This window comes from Notothenia coriiceps, unplaced genomic scaffold (assembly GCF_000735185.1).
Source record: "Notothenia coriiceps isolate Sejong01 unplaced genomic scaffold, NC01 NC01_scaffold00024667, whole genome shotgun sequence".
Lineage (NCBI taxonomy): Eukaryota > Metazoa > Chordata > Actinopteri > Perciformes > Nototheniidae > Notothenia > Notothenia coriiceps.
The window spans coordinates 4,438,308-4,459,492 of NW_011357368.1; the positions used below are offsets into that span (position 1 = coordinate 4,438,308).

The 21,185-nt window shown below is 43.4% G+C and overlaps 3 protein-coding genes across 3 annotated transcripts in view; 2 read left to right on the forward strand and 1 right to left on the reverse strand.

Moving 5' to 3' along the window:
- Positions 1-2,161, forward strand: part of setd6 (SET domain containing 6, protein lysine methyltransferase) — a 17,444-nt gene extending 15,283 nt beyond the window's left edge. Inside the window, 6 exon segments of the mRNA XM_010782523.1 lie at positions 443-637; positions 758-776; positions 779-916; positions 1,057-1,237; positions 1,321-1,457; positions 1,565-2,161. Of these exon segments, the coding sequence (XP_010780825.1) occupies positions 443-637; positions 758-776; positions 779-916; positions 1,057-1,237; positions 1,321-1,457; positions 1,565-1,858 (964 nt within the window). The 3' untranslated portion in view covers positions 1,859-2,161.
- A 1,944-nt stretch (positions 2,162-4,105) lies between these two features.
- LOC104955432 (CCR4-NOT transcription complex subunit 1-like) lies at positions 4,106-12,838 on the reverse strand. The gene is made up of 14 exons (XM_010782760.1): positions 12,626-12,838; positions 12,215-12,511; positions 11,949-12,089; positions 11,735-11,839; positions 11,491-11,610; positions 10,441-10,447; positions 7,082-7,092; positions 6,307-6,408; positions 5,905-6,078; positions 5,596-5,745; positions 5,324-5,504; positions 5,088-5,220; positions 4,678-4,812; positions 4,106-4,593 (listed from the first exon to the last, which is right to left on the reverse strand). The coding sequence occupies exons 1-14, from the start codon at positions 12,800-12,802 to the stop codon at positions 4,515-4,517; spliced, it is 1,812 nt and encodes a 603-aa protein (XP_010781062.1). The 5' UTR covers positions 12,803-12,838; the 3' UTR covers positions 4,106-4,514.
- Positions 12,839-13,783: 945 nt separating this feature from the next.
- The window catches only part of cnot1 (CCR4-NOT transcription complex, subunit 1), a 14,227-nt gene continuing 6,825 nt past the window's right edge, over positions 13,784-21,185 (forward strand). The window contains exons 1-18 of the mRNA XM_010782761.1: positions 13,784-13,807; positions 14,102-14,377; positions 14,499-14,618; positions 14,859-14,981; positions 15,091-15,242; positions 15,432-15,582; positions 15,705-15,927; positions 16,154-16,279; positions 16,704-16,828; positions 16,939-17,225; positions 17,314-17,392; positions 17,524-17,757; positions 17,901-18,041; positions 18,235-18,414; positions 18,611-18,727; positions 18,815-18,925; positions 19,135-19,212; positions 19,432-19,609. Of these exons, the coding sequence (XP_010781063.1) occupies positions 13,784-13,807; positions 14,102-14,377; positions 14,499-14,618; positions 14,859-14,981; positions 15,091-15,242; positions 15,432-15,582; positions 15,705-15,927; positions 16,154-16,279; positions 16,704-16,828; positions 16,939-17,225; positions 17,314-17,392; positions 17,524-17,757; positions 17,901-18,041; positions 18,235-18,414; positions 18,611-18,727; positions 18,815-18,925; positions 19,135-19,212; positions 19,432-19,609 (2,725 nt within the window). The remainder of the gene's footprint in view (positions 13,808-14,101; positions 14,378-14,498; positions 14,619-14,858; positions 14,982-15,090; positions 15,243-15,431; positions 15,583-15,704; positions 15,928-16,153; positions 16,280-16,703; positions 16,829-16,938; positions 17,226-17,313; positions 17,393-17,523; positions 17,758-17,900; positions 18,042-18,234; positions 18,415-18,610; positions 18,728-18,814; positions 18,926-19,134; positions 19,213-19,431; positions 19,610-21,185) is intronic.

Below are 21,185 nucleotides of genomic sequence, written 5' to 3' on the forward strand. Positions count from 1 at the left end.
TTGAGGTTATTGCTGCCAAAGGAGGGTCAACCAGTTATTAAATCCAAGGGTTCACATACTTTGTCCACCCTGCACTGTGAATGTTTACATGGTGTGTTCAATAAAAACATATAATTGTTTGTGTGGTTTTAGCTTAAGCAGACTGTGTTTGTCTATAGTTGTGACTTAGATGAAGATCAGAGCACATTTTATGACCAATTTATGCAGAAATCCAGGTAGTTCCAAAGGGTTCACATACTTTTTCTTGCAACTGTATCTCTACCTGAACTCCATCGTAAAGATCAAGGCTGCCACAATATCTTACTTTTTTGGTATGAATTAAATTGAGGAAGCTACCATTACATTATAAAGTTGATATTATTAGATAAACAAGGACCATGCATAAAAAACGTTATATTAATTTTTAGTTATCTTTACAGTAATTCAAAGTTCATCCGTTCAGGTCTAAAGAGGAGAGGGACGGACTACTGAGGGGAACGGGTATTCCAGAGGCTGTAGAGACAGACCTGGCGAACATCCAGAGGGAATACACAAACGTGGTTCTTCCCTTCATCAGAAAGCACCCTGACCTCTGGAACCCCGGCACACACACACTGGAGCTCTACACACAGCTTGTGGCCTTTGTCATGGCCTACAGGTTAGTGAGCACAAGCCGAAAAACACTTTTGTACGTAAAGTATCCAGATCTTTCTTTTTTTTGTCCTTCTAAATTTGAAATGTAACCCTGAGATCCCTTTAACATTCCTCCTCTTTGTAGTTTCCAAGAGCCACAGGAAGGAGGGATGATGATGATAAAGATGACGAGGAGGAGGAGGAGGTGGAGAAAACGAAAACCCCATACCAACTGATGATGGTTCCAATGGCTGACATGCTTAACCATGTGTCTAATCACAATGCTATTCTGGAGTTTACGCTGGTGAGGGGCCATCGACGTTTTTTTAATAAATGTGTGCACAAAGTGTTTTTATTAAACCTGGGTATTGGTTTAGAATTTGACATTGAAACTTTGAATTAACTGCCCCGTTAACATTGTTCTGAACTCTCAATTTTTCGCAGGACAGTTTGAAGATGGTCTGCGTTCGCCCCATTCATAAGGGCGAGGAGGTGTTTAACACCTACGGGCAGCTGGCCAACTGGCAGCTGCTGCACATGTACGGCTTCACGGAGCCACATCAAAGCAACAGCAACGACAACGTTGACATTCCCATCATCAACCTCTACAAAGTCGCAACACAAGGTATTTTAAGAGTTTGCAAACTACAATATCACACAAGAGAAGCGTTGAGGAAACGATAACCCTCCCTCCTCATCTTTCCCCAGGTGTTCAGTCTGATCTGGCCCGGCAGCTGGTGGAGGAGAAGTGGGAGATGCTGCTTGAGTTGATGCAAGAGAAAGCAACCTTTGTGTTTGGCAAGCAGGGCTGCCTTACAGACACAGAGCTGCATTCTGTGCTCAAGGTGAGACATGCAACAGAGCAGTTTGCTTACACCATAACTAAAAACACAAGCACTTTGTTGACAAAGTTTGAGGAACGGCTTATTGGACAATCTTTTTGTGTCTTCAGGTGTTGTGCATGTCAGAGGAGGAGTTCTCAGAGTTCAAAGACCACGAAGGATGGGAGGAAGATGAGGAAGAGGAGATTTCCCTTGCTTTGTCTTACGAGGGTCTCCCTGGATTAAATGCTTCGTGGAAATGGCTAATTCATGAAGCCGCCCGTCTGACTGCGAGTTCCTACGGAGACTGGGAGGGGGGAGGGTCTGCACCTGAGGGACTGAGCAGCCGGCAGCAGCGTGCCCTTCACGTGTGCTGCGGACAGAGGAGCATCCTGCACAGACTGATGGAGCTCACTAAGTCATGACTCTAGCAGTGAGGAGACCACATGAGGAATTTCTTTTGGTACCAAGAAACACACCAAAATGTCTCCTAAAATACCCTGTCAATAAAAAAAATTTTTTAAGACATGTCAAATGATTTGTGCACTTATGTACAGTACCAGTCAAAAGTTTGGACACATCTTCAAATTCTATATTGTAAATATATACTGAAGACATCAAAACTATAAAAGAACACATGGAGTTATCTAGTGTTAAAAAATCCAGAATGTTTTATATTTTGGTCACTGCAGAATGCTGTGGTAGCCATGCTGGTTAACTGTGCCTTGAATTTGGAATAAAACACCAGTAAAGCCCCCCCACACCATCACACTTCCTCCTCCATGCTTCACGGTGGGAACCACACATGCAGAAACCATCTTCTCACCTTCTCTGCGTCTCACAAGGACACAGTGGTTGGAACCAACCATCTCAAATCTTGACTCATCAGACCAAAGTACAGATTTCCTCTGTCTAATGTCCATTCCTTGTGTTTCTAGGCCCAAACAATTCTCTTCTTGTTGTTCATCCTCGGTAGTGGATCTTTGCAGCAGTTGGACCATGAAGGCCTGATTCATGCACTCTCCTCTGAACAGTGCATGTTGAGGATGTCTGCTACTTGAGCTCTGTGATGATTTATGTTTTCATTTGCAGTTTCTGAGGCTGGTAACTGATGTATTTATCCTCTGCAGCAGAGGTAACTCTTGCTCTTCCTTTCCTCATGAGAGCCAGTTTCTTAATCAGCGTTCAATGTTTTTTGCGACTGGACTTGAGGAGACATTCAAAGTTCTTGACATTTTCCGCATCGACGGGCGTTAATTTCTTAAAGTGATGGACGGTCGTTTCTCTTCACTGAGTTGAGTGGTTCTTGCCACAATATGGATTACAACAGTAGTCAAATAGGGCTTTCCACTGTGCACTAACCCTACCTCTGCACAACACAACTGATGGCCTCAAACACATTAAGAAGGCAAGTCATTCCACACATTGACTCTTGAAAAGGCACACGTGTTAATTGAAAACCATTCCAGGTGATGACCTCATGAAGCTGACAGAGAAGCCAAGAGTGCAAAGCTGTCAAGGCAAAACAGGGCTACTTTGAAGAATCTAAAATTAAAATAATATTCAGGATTTTTTAACATTTTTAACCAGATAATTCCACGTGTTCTTTCATAGTTTTGACGTCTTGAGTATTAATCTACAAAGTAGAAAAAAAGAAAAAACTTCGAATTTGAAGGTGTGTCCAAACGTTTGACTGTTAGGGTATATTATATAGATGTTTTGCACATAGAACATTATATATATGCATGCTTTGCAATACCTACAAAATGATTTCATTCGTTTCCCATTTAAGCAAATTTAAACTTGATGCAGACATACAGCAAACATTCAAATAATGCCATATAGAAGTTGAGTGTCTTAAAAGATAACCAATGCATATACTAGTTGAACATTAAAATGGTGGCTCTTTTAACCATCCATCTTTTGATATGCAATATATTTGTATTCTCTAATGCTTTCAAGACATGGCCACTTAATAGTATGGATGTATAAAAGTAAAAGGTTTCTTTTCCTAATAAAAACAAACAAAAGTACACTGCTTCAAAAGTAGGTGCACACATTTGTAAACACATTTAAACCTTAAAACTAATTAATGTACAGTTCTAAGGTATATTTGATTTTATATATATATATATATATGTAATCAAATTAGTTATTTTAAAACACCTGGTATATTAGCACCATCACATTACTAGTGCAGTCTCTGAATGAACACAGATGCTTTGCAGTTTGAATGCTTTATTTCCTGTATGTATGCATACTGCAGTTAAGTAGCAAGAACTAAAGGCAAACTAGAAAGGACTACAAAATACAACACATGGACCAATACATTTACAAAACATTCAAAATGTTACAAAATGGGCTGTATTGGTCCTTCTATTGTTGTTCTTCAATTTGGATCTTTGTACAAATCGTAAAGATACGATGTCGCCATCACTTTGCACAATATACAAGTGCCTGGGAGAGACTTCCAGAGCCAGTTTCAAACGGACAAACCACCAGCAAACTGTCTCCACCGACACACCGGGAGAAGAACCCCACCCCACCCCACCCCAACCGGGGGACTAAACTTCGTCTTCCTGTCCCACTCAGGGATAAAAAGGAATCAAATGAAAGTATCAGGCAGCGATTTTCTTCAATCTACCATTCAGCCTCTGAAAGCACAAAAAAAATTCAGGAAAAAGAGGATTTATGTGGGAGGGAAGCAAACCAAGGACTTTGGTAGCGAGTGAAAATATGTTTGGATGTCTTTACATGTCAGGATACATTTTATTTGACATGTGCATTGCTCTCCACACATCTACTCTCCCGTACTCCCTTTTTTCCAATATTTACATCAAAGCTTCAAAAAAGTATATTAAACAGCATGTCCCAATTCATTCTCTCCATCTCAATTCAGCCCCAAAGGGATTAACAAAAATCTAGCTCTTTAGATCCGTGAGCAGTAGTCATCCACATTTGAAATGACTGTGGTTGCCAGTTTATCCAGTGCCGACAGTGAAGAGAGAGGTGTGTGTGGTGGGTGAGTGGGTCAAGGCCGCGGCATCTCTCCCATGGGCTGCGAGCGGGCAGGTGCACAGGCTAGCTGGCACCGGTGCCCTCCATCACCTGCTGGGCTTGCTTCTGTCCCATGCAGCACTGGGCTACTGACTGGAACAGCCTGAGGAGAGAAGATGAATGTTAACGTCTCTCAAAGAGCAACACAACCATGTCCTAGAACAACCAGTCTAAAAAGGTAACCTACTTTTCAATCTCGGGGGCACAGTGCACAAAGTCGTGGCTCCAGAACTTGAAGGCAGGGTTCTTGATCAGCTCGATGAAGGTGATGAGGAGCCCCCATGGGTGAGGCCTGTTCACTATCAGCCTCTCCAACAGAACCCTGGCAGAGAGGGACAAAGCATGAACCTACTGCACATTTAGGAGTAGGATTCCCTTGGGATGACTCGATGTATTCCTTCTTCTCAAATAATTACTAATACAGGCATATTTGTATGATGTAGAACAATAAGAAAACATTTCTTAAGCTTGCGTTAACCAGACCTTATCTCTACAATAGGGCTTCCAGACTAGGTAACTAGAAGTGGTAAAAAGCTAACTCTTTTCTAGGAAGTAGGACTCATTCATGGCCTACTTTATATATTGAGATTGTTTTACCTGGTGATCTGCTCCTGGATGGCCTCGGTGTTGGCCTCCGCGAACAGGTAGAGCATGGTGCAGCTGAAGTAGTGGGTGTGGCTGTTTGGGTAACGCAGCTGATTGGCGATCGCGTTCAGGAACAGGTAACGCCCTGAAAAACACATGACAGCAGAAACCTGATGAGTAAAAAGCTTTGATTCACCTAGCTCTTATCTACCATTGGACAGAAACTGGTTTGTGCACTGCCACCTTACCCTCAGTGTCCAGGTCCACGGCCAGGTTCTGGAAGATGTCCATGTGTGCAGAGTGGGTGATGGTGCTCATGGAGGGGGTGCTGCCCTTGTTGTGGATGTGAGCGATAGCCTGTGTGCCCACATATAACACCAGCGCGTTGATCAGCTGGATGTTGTAGCGGTTTCCTGGCTCGTTAGACACCTGGGAGACAAAAGAAGGTCAATAAAGAAAATGATATTGCCCTTTTTAAGACCATGATTAACTAAATACAATCAGTCTGCACTGGTCCTACCTGCAGGTTGCTGCGCAGCTCAGACAAGAAGGTGACTGGTGACCGAGTCTTCAGGTACGAGTCCAGGTCCTTCTTGAACTGGGAAGGCATAACGCCTGTGAAGTTGGTGAGGATACGGGGCGCGATGTTGATCTCACTCAGCATGTCCACCTGCAGCCAGGGTGTTAATAAAGACACAGATTTATGAGAACAGCTAACAACCTTAACAAGTTCAAACAAGGCTGAAGAGGTTCTGCCGATCTAGAACACACTTAGAAACACCAGGGCACGTGTAATTAACAGATTATCTTAAATTGTGTGTGTGTATACCTTGAGGTTGGGTGTGAAAGGGTCTGGGAGCCTCATGTTGCGTGGGAAGGCACTGAGGATGAGGTTGCGGAGCTGGATGCAGTTGGGTGGGATAACATCACAGAAACCATAATGGTAGTCACAGAGGAACTCTGGGAAGTCGTGCAGCAGGACCAGTAGCACTCGCAGTGTGCCCTGAAACAGCCGACAGGGGGAGAGAAGAGATTAAGTTCAGCTGTTGTATTTAAAAAATGTACACATTAGACACATAAGTCTATAGCCACATAATTACCAAGTCATGCTCCAAAACAGCACGCCATCAGACAGAGTCATGATACACAAACGCAGATATAACCACAAGTTTCCCTGTTATCAAACATGGCAGTACTTTCTGCAAGTTAATGTACGACAACTGAGACGCACCTTGTAGAGGATTTGCATAGGTTTGTTGAGCTCTACATTCCTCAGGAAGGGGGCCAGGTACTTGAAGAGATCAATCAGCAGCTGTGCGTACATGGGCCATCCCTGTGAGAAGAATCAGTTTATTAGAGAAACATTACAAAAAACACAACATTGTAACAAATGTAGAACAAAGCAACAGTTATGTGTTAAAGGTCCCATTTCATGCTTTTCCGGTTATTACCCGTCCCCTTGTGTATGAAGGTTTTTATGCATGTAAACGGTCTGCAGATTCAAACACGCTCCAAGTACACCCTGTAGCGAGAAACTCTAACACAGAAAAGACCTGTCCAAAACGCCTCGTTGGAGATTTCTCATTTTCCAATGTTTTCTTCCTGGGTACTCTGACGTGGGAATACCCAGAGGCCACACCCTTTGGAAAATGAGAAATCTCCAACGAGGCGTTTTGGACAGGTCTTTTCTGTNAAGGTTTTCCGCCTGCCGTCTGTCTGCAGACTTGTCAAAGCATTAATTCATGGTTTTTACTAACCGGTATCAGTATGTTGTTACTTCGGCATCATTTTGAAATGTGTATTACAATTAAATCACGGTCAAATATGTTCATTTTGTTGTAGTTGCCAGCGATTCTGACACTAGTTTAGCATACTCAGCCCGGTTGTTGGCCCGGAAAGAACCTCGATTTTGGAGTGCCAGAAAAACTGTGAAAAAATACCCGCTAGCCGGAACTACGCCTAGTGGAAACGCAATCAAAAACGAGCCGGGCACGGCATGCTTAAACCGTGCTCCACGCTGTAGTGGAAATGCGCCATTTAGATGTGTGAATCAAATACATCACATATACCGGCGATGAGGTCTTAAAATGTGTGGAAAGGGTCTTAAAAAAGGTCTTAGATTTGACTTCAGGATTCCTGCATATACACTGATTGAGTGTTTTTGGCCCATCTTAACCTTTTATTGGCTTTGCTTTACCCTGTCATTTCTGATTTTATAAAAGTTAATAAAACTGAGGAGTGCTGCCAGCGCATGTCCATGTGTTCATATCAGCAACATGGTGCCACAGATTGGTGTTGCTGTTTTAAACCTGCAGGACTTAATTCTGTGTATTTCCGTTAACAGCAACAAGCGTGGGCCACGGATGATGTAGCTCAGATCTACGACAAGTGCATGGCAGACTTGGAGCAACACCTTCATGCCATCCCTCCGGCCCTCGCCATGAACCCCCTGACCCAGGCTCTGCGCAGCCTGCTGGAGGCTGTGGCCCTGGCCAGAAACTCCAGGGATGGCATCGCTGCACTCGGCCTTCTGCAGAAGGTAGGACACTTTCACATTTAGTCTTCAGAAATGGTGTGAGGGAGGCAATGTAGAAGATTAATTAATGCATACTATTGCTTGTCTAACTTCAAGGCTGTTGAGGGTCTCCTGGATGCTACCAGTGGAGCTGATGCAGACTTGCTGCTCCGCTACAGAGAGTGCCACCTGCTGGTGCTCAAAGCCCTGCAGGACGGACGTGCCTATGGACCACAGTGGTGCAATAAGCAGATCACCAGGTGAGTCAGAACACGTCTGATTGAAGCTGAGTTTATCTTCTCGGATCATACAATCTTGTTTAGCCAGGGTCAATTGTTTTAAATCTGGAAAAAAATAGATTTAAGTGATTGAACGTGTTCTGTGTAACTTCAGGATATTTGTTAATAATTTCCCCTGGTGTGTTGAATTACCGTGTTTGTTTACAGATGTCTGATTGAATGCCGCGATGAGTACAAATACAACGTGGAGGCGGTGGAGCTTTTGATCAGGAACCATCTTGTGAATATGCAGCAGTACGACCTGCACCTGGCACAGGTACATATCTGTCATTTACTATTGTACTTATAATTTGATGTGGTGTCAATTATTCCTATTTGGATCTAGTCAAGTGTTTATTGTTTTATCTCTGGTGCAAAAGCATGTTTTTTTTGGCTTGTCATTCTCGACCTTGATCAATAGATTTGTGAATATATTTATCTGGCCAAGTACAATTTCATGTGCCATTACCATCTTAACGTTGATCCTTATCTTCTTCTAGTCGATGGAAAACGGCCTGCACTACATGGCAGTAGCGTTTGCCATGCAGTTGGTGAAGCTGCTGCTGGTAGATGAGCGCAGCGTCAGCCATGTGACGGAGGCGGACCTCTTCCACACAATTGAGACTTTGATGAGGACCTGTGCACACTCCAGAGCCAACGCACCTGAGGGGTAAGCCCATATAATGATAAATACAAAAATATATGTTAATTAGGTGGTTATGTCGAGAGATTGTGGTGCTTTGACAACCAACATGTTATTGCTTTACATTAAAACAAATGTATGCCTTAATTCACATTGATAAATACCACAAGTGTCCATTGTGTTGAATTACTTCAAGTTTTTAATTTGGCATTTGGAAGTATTTAATACTCCACCTAGAAATCAATGTTAATCTTTAACACATTTTTAAAATGAAATGACTAATTTAATCTTGCTATGAGATGGGTTAAAACTGACTATCTCTTTTTGCCCCTCCAGCCTTCCCCAGCTGATGGATGTAGTTCGCTCCAACTACGAGGCCATGATTGACCGGGCCCACGGAGGACCGAACTTCATGATGCACTCTGGGATCTCCCAGGCTTCAGAGTATGACGACCCTCCGGGCCTGAGGGAGAAGGCCGAGTACCTCCTGAGGGAGTGGGTCAACCTGTACCACTCAGCGGCTGCTGGCAGGGACAGCACCAAAGCTTTCTCTGCTTTTGTTGGACAGGTAAATACCATTATCGGTTGTGCAAGTGATCAGAAGTCGCAGTGCCCCTTTTTTCCTCATTTTGATCTCCTTTTTCTTTCTTCCAGATGCACCAGCAGGGCATCCTGAAGACTGATGACCTGATCACAAGGTTCTTCCGGCTTTGCACAGAAATGTGCGTGGAGATAAGTTACCGGGCACAGGCTGAGCAGCAGCACAACCCAGCAGCCAGCGCAGCCATCATCAGAGCGAAGTGTTACCACAACCTGGACGCCTTCGTAAGGCTCATCGCCCTGCTGGTCAAACACTCCGGAGAGGCCACCAACACAGTGACCAAGATCAACCTCCTCAACAAGGTACAGCAACAAAAAACACGTCTTCTGCACAAACAGCCGTCGGGTTGAACAGGCCAGTTCACCTAATTCTGATTTTGCTCTACGTTATTTCAGGTGCTGGGTATCGTAGTCGGGGTCCTGATTCAGGACCATGATGTCCGTCAGACAGAATTCCAGCAGCTGCCGTACCACCGCATTTTCATCATGCTGTTGTTGGAGCTCAACGCTCCAGAGCATGTTCTGGAGACCATCAACTTTCAGACACTCACGGCCTTCTGGTAAGACATCTGCATGGATATGAGCATGCCACCTGTGTTCAGTGTTGGAATAGAAAAAGCTTGGCTAGTGCAAAAATTGTGCTCAAAATTAAAATGTTTTTGTCTTTTTTTACCTGTAGCAATACCTTCCACATCCTGAGACCAACCAAAGCGCCCGGCTTTGTGTACGCCTGGCTGGAACTCATCTCCCACCGCATCTTCATCGCCAGGATGCTAGCGCACACACCGCAGCAGAAGGTAAGCAAGAATAAGACCATCTCAATTTGTACATACTTATTATACCTTACATGTAGTCTTGTTAAAGGTCCCATGTCATGGCCATTTCTACTGATCATAATTCCATTGTTGAGGTCTACTAAAATAGATTTATATTGTTCAATGTTCCAAACTCACATTGGTTTCTCATACAGCATCTCTGTATAGTATGTGTATTCACTCTCTGTCCTAAACGGCTTGTTGGAGCTCCTGCCCCCCCTCCCTGTGAGCCCACTGTGCTCTGATTGGCTGAGAAGCTCGTTGCTGCTCGCAGCTGTGTGAGCTGCTGCAGGAGCAGACAGGCTTACGGTCTCGGCGATACAAGAGAACAAGCAAAACTCATTCTGAGCACACACAAACATTGACAGCCGAAGTAAAAACAATAAGTGTGGCTTGATATTGAGTAAGAAAAAGGCTTAACGCTGTGAGCATGGGTCTGCGGAGAGGATTTCTCCGTGATCCCAACTTAGTAGCCCGAAAAACGTTTACCCGTTCAAACAGTCGTGGTAGATACCTTGTTTCTTTTAGACATCATAAATACACAAACAACAATGAATACTTACAGGTTGTGTACCCGAATCTCCCGCTGGTCCAAACAAAGTAGGAACAGCATCGTTCTTCAGTGCCCTACGCTGTACATATCCGGCATGAATCGCTGAAAGGTGTGGGAAGCTTTGTTTCGTGAAAGGCTGGCAGAGGGTGTGGCCTCTTGGTATTCCCACGTCAGAGTACCCAGGAAGTAAACAATGGAAAATGAGAAATTTCCAACGAGGCGCTCTGGGGCAGCATAGACAGGTCTTTTCTGCGTTAGAGTTTTACTCCCTACAGGGTGTACTCTGAGGGTTTTTGACTCTGCAGACCGTTTACATGCAGAAAAACCTTCATAACACACAAGGGGACTGGTAATAACCGGAAAAGCATGACATGGCACCTTTAATCCATGTCATATCATTATGTTTGAAGGAAAAGATTGTGGTTTGCATTAAATAACTACGCAANAACATACTGATACCGGTTAGTAAAAACCATGAATTAATGCTTTGACAAGTCTGCAGACAGACGGCAGGCGGAAAACCTTTTAAGATGCGTGTTTTCTAAATGGAGATCGGCTAAGCTAACGCTGTATATGCTCCGACCGTCCACACTCACAACAACGGCCTATACAGACATAAATAAACCAGCAACTGTATTCGCCATGACACAGACAGTATGTGGTTTGTACTTGTTTAACTTTTGTCTAGTTTCTGAACAGATATGAAGAGCTGTGAGCTCTGAGGGCTAACAGCTAACGGCTGATGTTGGTTGTGTTGGTTTTGTGTTTCACATTGAAGATGACGTCACGGCTCCGCCTACACTGCGTTACTATAGTTACTACCCCAGTTCCTAAACTGCAATGGAAACGCAGCATAAAGTGAGCCTGGTCTAACGAGGCCTAGCCATACCGTACTAAGCCGAGCGAGGCCCTGCAGTGGGAAAGCGCCATGAATCTCTACTTTAAACCCCGGTTTCCCTAGTCTTTTTAGTTCTTACGTTTTCTTTTGGTGATCTCAGAAATTAACCTCACCTTCATGGGCTGAGCCAAGAAGCCAGTGGGTTGGGAGAGATCATTACTGGGTAAGAAACCTGGAACGTTCCTGGCAAACTCCTCATACACTGCCAGCTGCTTCGGGTCCACGCCTCCTACCTAAAACACAAAAAATGCTTTTTGTTACAATTTGTGTCTGTGTTTGTTTGAAAGATCTATAACCTGAGGTAACATCATATTATATTTTGATATACTGCATGTCTCGATGTTACAGTGATATTACCTTGAGTCTGATCTGTTCTGGCATGCGTTCAGCCTGGTACGTCAGAACAACAGGATCACAGTACCGCCGTCCTTCTTGGCGTGCATGCTTCCTCAGCTCAAACTCCTAGAAGAGTTCAAAGGAACAGTTAGGCATTGGACACTTTTGCCATTGTTCGTGCACTAGAAATAAATGTATATTTACGAGTGTTGAGGTAATGTGCTTAAAGCCTCACCGTGGCTAGTCTCTTGTCCATTTCAGGGCCAGCCTTCTCCACAGCTGTTTTCTGAATGAAGCAGCATGCTAATTCACAGTTGTCTTGAGCAATCCTGGCTGCAGCCTCTTCCATCATTTCCCTCTGTTGTGGGGTTGGAGCCTGAAAGAACACATCATTAAAGTTGAAAAAGCAGGAATAGTGAAAGTGAAAAGGTGAGAAATCTTGCTATGATTACTTCTCTTGGTGCACAAGGGAATATTAGTATTTAAGGAAATTCAGCTCACCCTTAACGCAGCAGCAAAGCTGTTCTTAAGGTTGGTGGCGATGCTCATGAGCAGAGGCTCGCGGCAGGTGATCATGGCCATGCCAGCAGTCAGGTTCCTCATCATATGGTGGGCAGCCACACGCATGCGGGACTCCTCCGAATCCAAAGCAAAGTCCTTCCGGATGATCTGCTCACAGGTCGTCATGGCTATTTTGATAGAGCGGTCAACCACCGGATGCACCAGCTCCTGAACAGCACGCTCCACCGACTGCCGTACACACTGCTTCAGCTGGGGATGGGCCTGCAGCAGCGAGATCTAAAGAGGGAACACGAGATAAAACAGTCAAGAAAGGAGAAAATGATTGAAAGGATAAAAGCAACAAGAGAGAGAAACGTCTCAGTCGGTGGTCTGCAGGCACCCATCACTTACGTTGACATTTATATTGATGTGTGGAGCCAGGCCTGCCAAGGCATACACATTGATGTCGTGGTAACTAAACTGAGGGGTGGGGGGGCCGGTGGTTGTGCAAGGGGTGGTAGTGACAGCTGGAGTTGAGGGGGGGGCGGCGAAAGGAACAAAGTCCCCTGTTGGTCGCAAAACAGGCATTTGATTAAAGTCCAGAAAACCTAAAGAGAAAGAAAAAAAATTAGCAACAAGAACAAGTAATAAAGCATTTCAGTCCAACATCTTTTCTTAAAATTACTTCATACAGCATAAGAAATGTTCAATATTAAAAAAACGGCATTAGATTGGACAAAGGTGGTATTAATACCAGTTCAATCATTTGTAGCTGAACTGAAAGAACTAGGGACCATAATGTCTCGTTTAATCATTGAAGAGGGCAGGTCATTACTGGTGTAGAGGGAAGGACGATACATTTAAAGTAGGGGTGTAACGGTTCACAAACATTTTGGTTCGGTACGTACCTCGGTTTTTAGGTCACGGTTCGGTACGGTACGTTTTCGGTACAGCAGAAAAAATAATCACAAAACATATATATATTTTTTTATTATTATTAAACTGTGAATAATGTATTCACTCAAATAAATTCAAAATATAATAAACATTAAGGTGCAGCATTTCGATGAACTGAAATAAACTGTATTTGAACGTTACTGTACTAGTACTAACAAAACAAATTATTAGTTTTGGGTTTTTAATTATTATTAAACTGTGAATATTCACTCAAATAAATACAAAATATAATAAAATAAACATTAAGGTGCAGCATTTCGATGAACTGAAATAATCTGTATTTGAACTGAGTTCAAATACAGATTATTTCAGTTCATCGAAATGCTGCACCTTAATGTTTATTTTATTATATTTTGTATTTATTTGAGTGAATATTCACAGTTTAATANTCTCCCCCTTTTCAGTCCCTCGCAGAGAGCAGTGTATTCCTGCGGAGAAAACGCTCAATTCTGATTGGCTGGGCCCCGAATTGCAAACCACCGACCCGTAACAAACCTTCTGAAAAGTTTGTGAAGCCTGCCATTTTTGTTTTGCTGGCCATTACATATATTAGCCTTAAATCCTACCGCACCAACGGAGAGAGACTAACTTAATGACTACACCAAAAAAAACATGGGAGCGTGGAGTGATGAGGAGGTTGGCATTCTGGCGTTTACTTCGCAAGGCTTCTACTGGTGAAGTCAGCCCCCAACTCCGGGGACTTCCGGCCGTGGACTTCGGGTGGCAGTATATGCAGTGAAGTGGTTTGCGGCCTCCAGTAAACCCGAAGAAGAAGAAGTGACGACAGTGGCTTCATTTGCGTAATCCATCCCCAGGGAACTTATTCCGGTGTGAACGTGATCTGCTCTTTAGTTCCATGGGGGAACTAAGTGCGGGGAACTAAGTGCTGGGGACTAAGTGCTTGGTGTGAAAGCGGCTAATGTGATCTAGTGTTTTCGACTGATTTTCTGCTCATCTCATTACAGGAAAAGTCTGGACCTGGTGGAGAGCCTGCTGAGGCTGTCGGAGGTGGGCCAGTACGAGCAGGTGAAGCAGCTGTTCAGCTTTCCCATCAAGCACTGCCCAGACATGTTGGTGCTGGCATTGCTGCAGATCTCCACTTCCTGGCACACACTGCGCCATGAGCTCATCTCCACCCTGATGCCTATCTTCCTGGGCAACCACCCTAACTCTGCCATCATCCTGCACTACGCCTGGCACGGACAGGTTGGTGATACAGCTCTCTGATCTCAAGTCACAAGGTCATGCTTTGGTCCTCTGCTTACTCTCCTGGTTATTTGTTTTCCTGATTTATGTATACTCATAAAACCTGGCGTTCTTTTTCCAGGGACAGTCTCCCTCTATCCGTCAGCTTATTATGCATTCAATGGCAGAGTGGTACATGAGGGGGGAGCAGTATGACCAGGCCAAGCTGTCACGCATCCTTGATGTGGCCCAGGACTTGAAGGTTTGTCAGGAAATACTAAATGATCACCGACTTTGACTTCTCTTAAATTAGCCTTTAAGCAATAGCAGAATAATGACTCTTTCATTCAATAATGTTCCTCCGTATGTTTTTTTCCCCCACAGTTTTAACACAACATTAAAATAAGACATTAAAGGATACAGGCCATGTTTTCTGTGCTTGTCGTAGGTATATTCTTCATGGTAAATAAGGCAGTGTTTTTGTTTTTTATGCCCCTCTCAGTCTCTGTCGATGTTGCTGAATGGTACTCCATTTGCTTTTGTTATTGACCTTGCTGCACTTGCTTCTCGTCGTGAATACCTCAAACTTGATAAATGGCTGACTGACAAAATCCGAGAGCACGGGGTAAGTCTTCAAATTGATTAAAGTAGAGTTGTTTTAAAATGTAACAATAAAGATTGTTGGGGTTCTTGTTTGTCTTTGTGTTTTACAATCCTTTTGTGTGTTTTGTCAGGAACCTTTTATCCAGGCATGTGTGACATTCCTGAAGAGGCGCTGCCCATCCATTATGGGGGGTCTGGCACCAGACAAGGACCAGCCCAAAAGCGCCCAGCTGCCCCCTGAGACCTTAGCCACCATGCTGGCCTGCCTGCAGTCCTGTGCGGGGTGAGGAGACATTAGGCTTAGCTCTATCACTGTCTGCCTTTTAAGAAAACTGTTTGATTTTTGGTTTAATAATGTTTTGTCTCACTCAATGGCATTTCAACGTCAACAAAACATATGAAAACACTGTTTTATAGACACCAATCACAATATTATCTAATTATGTCGATATTTGTTCACATTTTTCCTCAGGAGCGTGTCCCAGGAGCTGTCAGAAACTATCCTAACCATGGTTGCCAACTGCAGCAATGTAATGAATAAAGCCCGGCAACCTCCACCGGGGGTGATGCCAAAGGGACGGGCCCCCAGCACCAGCAGCCTGGATGCCATCTCCCCTGTACAGGTACATTCACATGACAGTGCTATAATGCAACACTTTGTAATGCTTTTTCATATTGGAAATTATTGTTGACAAAACGGATCTGAATAAATCTAAAATAATAATTAATGTCTTTCTTTTTCTAGATGGACTCTCTCTCCGGCATGGGGTCCCTGAATCTGGGGGGCACAGCCACCTCCCACACTCAGAGCATGCAGGGCTTCCCAACCTCACTGAGCTCAGCTTTCAGTAATCCCCAGTCCCCGGCTAAAGCCTTCCCCCCCCTCACCAACCCCAACCCCAGTACACCATTTGGGGGCATTGGGAGCATTGGGAGCCTGTCCTCGCAGCTTCCTAGCATGGACTCTGGTAATATGCCCTTTTTTAAATGTGTTCATTTATAAACATCCACAGCACATGTACATGTCTAAAGTCAGACTCCATTGAAATTCACTATAGCCTGAGCAAACTAAGGCATAGCTTGGGTTTGATCCTGAACTTCAGACAAGAAAACACTTGAAAAGCATGTTGTAAAGGTTAACACATGGGATGACGTCGGTATGGATTGAAATGACTGATCTTATGTTACTTTCAGGTCCCCTGGGCACAGGCATTGGCTCCAGTATTGGCTCTAGTCTGGGGATGCCGACTGTGAACACCGACCCATTTGGCACCAGGAAGATGAGCACACCAGGCCTGAACCCACCAACCTTTCAGCAGAGTAAGATAAAAGCCCGCAAGTAGTGGCAGTAGTGTGACTGAGAGTGTAGCACTGTTTCCTTTGCAGTGTTGATTTGCATGTTTTAATTCTGATGCATCTAAGCCAGGGTGCCTCACACATGCAGTTAAAAGGCAAGGTTCACTAGTATTCACCAAGAGCTTTTTAAGGATTCCTGCAGTGTTTAAGCTCTTGTAAACAATTTATAAATTGTTTTGGTCATGCAAATCAGTCTTCTGTTCCTTGTCTGATAGCCGACAGCCCCACTTTAATATAATTTTCAAGCATCAGACAGAGGTTTGACTTTAAATTATCAGTAAGAATAGTATTAGATTCCTTATGTGATTGCAACAATAGTGTTTGATTACCACATTCAAGTAAATAACAGGCTTGGTTAAAAATGTATTTTTCCTGCTCTTTATCCCAGCTGACCTTTCTCAGGTTTGGCCCGAGGCGAACCAGCACTTTAGTAAGGAGATTGACGACGAAGCAAACAGTTACTTCCAGCGCATCTACAACCACCCACCTCATCCAACTATGTCCGTGGATGAAGTATGTATTGCTTTTTTTCATTCGTCTCTGCAGTTATTGGCAGAAGTTGATTCAACTATTCTCAGAAATGTTGCTCTTTGAATTAACCCAAGCATCATTGGTACTCTTAGGTACTGGAAATGCTGCAGAGGTTCAAGGATTCAACCATCAAGAGGGAGCGAGAGGTGTTCAACTGCATGCTTCGGAACTTGTTTGAGGAGTACAGATTCTTCCCCCAGTACCCAGACAAGGAGCTGCACATCACTGCCTGCCTTTTTGGTGGCATTATCGAGAAGGGTCTTGTCACCTACATGGCCCTGGGCTTGGCCCTCCGATATGTTCTTGAAGCCTTAAGAAAACCCTTTGGATCCAAAATGTATTACTTTGGAATTGCCGCCCTAGATAGGTTTAAAAACAGGTATTGTGATGGTTTCTTTTGTGAAAGAAATATTAATGTAACGTCAGTCATCTTGTCTTAAGCTCACTTCTATCTTTTATACTTCTAGACTAAAGGACTATCCTCAATATTGTCAACATCTGGCTTCAATTGCCCACTTCTTGCAATTCCCCCACCATTTACAAGAGGTAATCAGGTTTCCTTAATTTATCTTTGCTCCAAGTCTTATCTAGTCCCAACTGTGTCTGTAGGACGGGACTTACCCATACAGATAAATTAAATCTCTCGCTCTGCTTCTTCCGATATCCTGTGCGTGCAGTATATCGAGTATGGGCAACAGTCACGGGACCCTCCGGTGAAGATGCAGGGCTCCATCACCACGCCTGGAAGTCTGGCACTGGCACAGGTCCAGTCGCAGCAACCCGGGGTCCCAAAAGCTCCACAGCCAGGCCAGCCCAGCACTCTGGTCACCACCACCACCACTACAACCACTGTAGCCAAGACCCCGACCATCACAAGACCCACACCCAGCACCTTCAAGAAGGATGTGCCAGTGAGTTTGGCTTGGTTGATCCCAAGACACCCTAATATGTGCCTTGTCAATGCTTTTATTTGATGTTTTTTTGACTCCATTAAAGAATTTGAAACAGTAGATGATCTAGTTTCAAAGGTAATAGTTTGTTTTCCTTCCTGCAGCCCTCTATAAACACAACCAACATTGACACCCTGCTGGTGGCCACCGACCAAACAGAACGGATTGGAGAGCCTCCCGAGAATGTCCAGGAGAAGATTGCGTTCATATTCAACAACCTCTCTCAGTCCAACATGACACAAAAGGTAAAGTAAAACGTACAAAAGAGAACTGTAATTGAAGACTTAGTTCTTAGTTTTAAAAGGCAGTGAATTAATCTACAATGAGGCCTTAATGAGATTAAAATGTCTTAAATCAATCTTTGAAAAGTCCTAAGTCACAAACATCATTATGGTCAAAGAAACTTCTTTTTTAAACTATATTTGCTTTCTTCTCCAGGTTGAAGAGTTGAAGGAGACTGTGAAGGATGAGTTTATGCCCTGGGTGTCTCAGTACCTGGTGATGAAGCGTGTCAGCATCGAGCCCAACTTCCACGGCCTCTACTCCAACTTCCTGGACACTCTCAAGAACCCGGAGTTTGTCAAGATGGTCCTCAATGAGACCTACAGAAACATCAAGGTAAACAATGTGGGGATAACAGAAGAATGTATAAATTATTTTTGGCCATTTTACACTTGAGTCTTCCATATTAAACAGCTGCATGTCAAGTTTACAGACATTACATCACCTTGCCAGTTGCATTTGTTTCTTCCTACTTGCCACAGTGGAATAACTAAAATACTGACACTCGTCTGTCATTTTTCAATTCTCTCAGGTTCTGTTGACATCTGACAAGGCAGCTGCCAACTTCTCTGATCGCTCGCTGCTGAAGAACCTGGGCCACTGGTTGGGCATGATCACACTGGCCAAAAACAAGCCTATCCTATACACAGTAAGAATTTGAAACAATTCTTAGGTTGTGTTGTTTAATTTTCTTGTGGGTCTCTTTAAGGCTAAAATCTGCTGTCGTTTTCCCCAGGATTTGGAGGTGAAGTCTCTGCTACTGGAAGCATATGTGAAAGGCCAGCAGGAGCTCCTTTATGTGGTTCCATTTGTGGCCAAAGTTTTGGAGTCCAGTCTGCGAAGCATGGTGAGTAAAATAGGTGTAGACTGATTAGTGTGTCAATGACATTTCCTTATACCTCTGCCCAGTAGTGTCATGAAGTCATATTTACTTTCAAAAAGAATGCAGAATTCTTCTAACACAGTTAATGAAATTGGCTTTAGCTCACCGGCTGTCAATGTGTTTTCTGTGGTTTCTTCATAGCAAATGTATTAAATGTGTGTCTGGCATTATAGATCTTCAGGCCCCAGAACCCCTGGACCATGGCCATCATGAATGTTCTTGCAGAGCTGCATCAAGAACATGACCTCAAGGTAATCAATTATTCTTCCTATGTAGCAAACTAACTGGCAGCTCTTGGAAATCAGTTTGTGTTGTTAAAAAGTGAAACATAAAAATGGATTCAGTCATCACAAAAATAGAAGTCATAGATGCTTTGAATGTTAAAAAAAAGGTTATTCCATACAGACCTAACCTGTATGAGTAAGCAGATACAAAAACAATTTCTCACATTGTCCTCTTGTTCACTGCAGCTGAACCTGAAGTTTGAGATTGAAGTTCTGTGTAAGAACTTGTCTTTGGACATCAACGACCTGAAGCCAGGGACCCTGCTGAAAGACAAAGACAATCTGAAGAGTCTGGAGGAACAGCTGTCTGCACCAAAGAAAGAGGCCAAACCTCCGGAAGAGATGCTGCCAGTTTCTACCGGTGGTAAATGCTCCTTTTTATACCCTTTAATTTTTATTTTGCTGCTTTCTACGTACCGTGCTTCAAAACTTTGAAGGATTTGAGCTACAAACCAGATATAAGTAAAAAATTGTTCACTTTAAATTAGGGGTGTAACGGTACATGTACCGAAATTATTCGGAACGGGCCCTTCGGTTCGGTACACGTGTGTACCGAACGAATATAACGTTAAACGTAAAAAATTGAGAACGTGAACAACTTTTTGGAAGTAATCTCAGGTGCTGCGTCGCAGCATTCAGAGTAATTTGCTCACATTGTGTTCAACGCGTCATATAGCAAGTCATTTCATTGGACGAGAGGCATACTGTGAGAGCTGGTCAGAGGGATGCGTTCAAATTTAGTCAGTAATTTGAGGAACTGTCGAAATGGCGAACGCAGATAAAGTTGAGCTCGAAAATCCTCCAGCATCATTGAAGTCTCCGGTTTGGGAACATTTTGGTTTCGCAGTTACGTACAAGGATGACGGACAAAGACAGGTGGACCGAACCAAAGCTGTTTGTCGGCATTGTTCAACTAAATTTGGTTACGCGGCTGGCAATACATCAAACTTGCACACTCATTTGAAAAGGCATCACCGAAACGTGAATATCACCGGTACCAAAAGAAAAAAGACTGAAGTGCAAACCCAACTCCCGCTAGCATTTAAGCCTCCACCACTCGCAAAAAGTTCAGACCGAGCCAAAGCTATTACAAACGCCAAATATCCTTATGTTGCCATATTAGCAAAGCGCTACCTGGCTGTATCTGCTACCTCTGTCCCTAGCGAGAGGGTGTTCTCCACAGCAGGAGACATTGTTAGTGCCAGCAGATCTGCCCTTTCGGCAAGCAATGTGGACAAGTTCATCTTTCTTTAAAAAAACATGAAAATACAATGACAAGCAAGTCATAATGTCAAATTGGCTGCTTAGGTACTAGTACAGTACAGTTCAAATACAGATTATTTCAGTTCATCGAAATGCTGCTCCTTAATGTTTATTTTATTATATTTTGTATTTATTTGAGGTAAATATTCACAGTTTAATAATAATTAAAAACCCAAAACTAATAGTTTATGTTTTGTGAGTACTAGTACAGTAAAGTTAAAATACAGATTATTTCAGTTCATCGAAATGCTGTCACCTTAATGTTTATTTTACTATATTTTGTATTTATTTGAGTGAATACATTATTCACAGTTTAATAATAATAAAAAAATATATATATGTTTTGTGATTATTTTTTCTGCTGTACCGAAAACGTACCGTACCGAACCGTGACCTAAAAACCGAGGTACGTACCGAACCAAAATGTTTGTGAACCGTTACACCCCTACCTTACAGTAAGGATACTATACAGCAAATACAACAGCACAGTTTTTGCAGAATATCAGTAGGAGAAAACGACACCCTCTGTCCTTAGACCCTCCACATCGTACAAGGAAAAACTTACCGGAGGAAAACCCAACCAGTTTAAAGGGGGTAAAAGTGGGAGGAAACCTACAGGGAGGAGCAACAGAGGAGGGAGTCCCTCTCCCAGGACGGACAGACGTGCAATAGATGCC

Excerpts from the sequence above, each read along its gene's own strand:
- LOC104955432 (XM_010782760.1), bottom strand. The coding sequence starts at position 12,802 with ATGCCTGTTTTGCGACCAACAGGGGACTTTGTTCCTTTCGCCGCCCCC. Across the intron at positions 11,840-11,948 it reads TGGACAAGAGACTAGCCACG|GAGTTTGAGCTGAGGAAGCA; the intron begins GTGAGGCTTTAA and ends GAACTCTTCTAG. Across the intron at positions 6,079-6,306 it reads CTATGCAAATCCTCTACAAG|GGCACACTGCGAGTGCTACT; the intron begins GTGCGTCTCAGT and ends CGGCTGTTTCAG.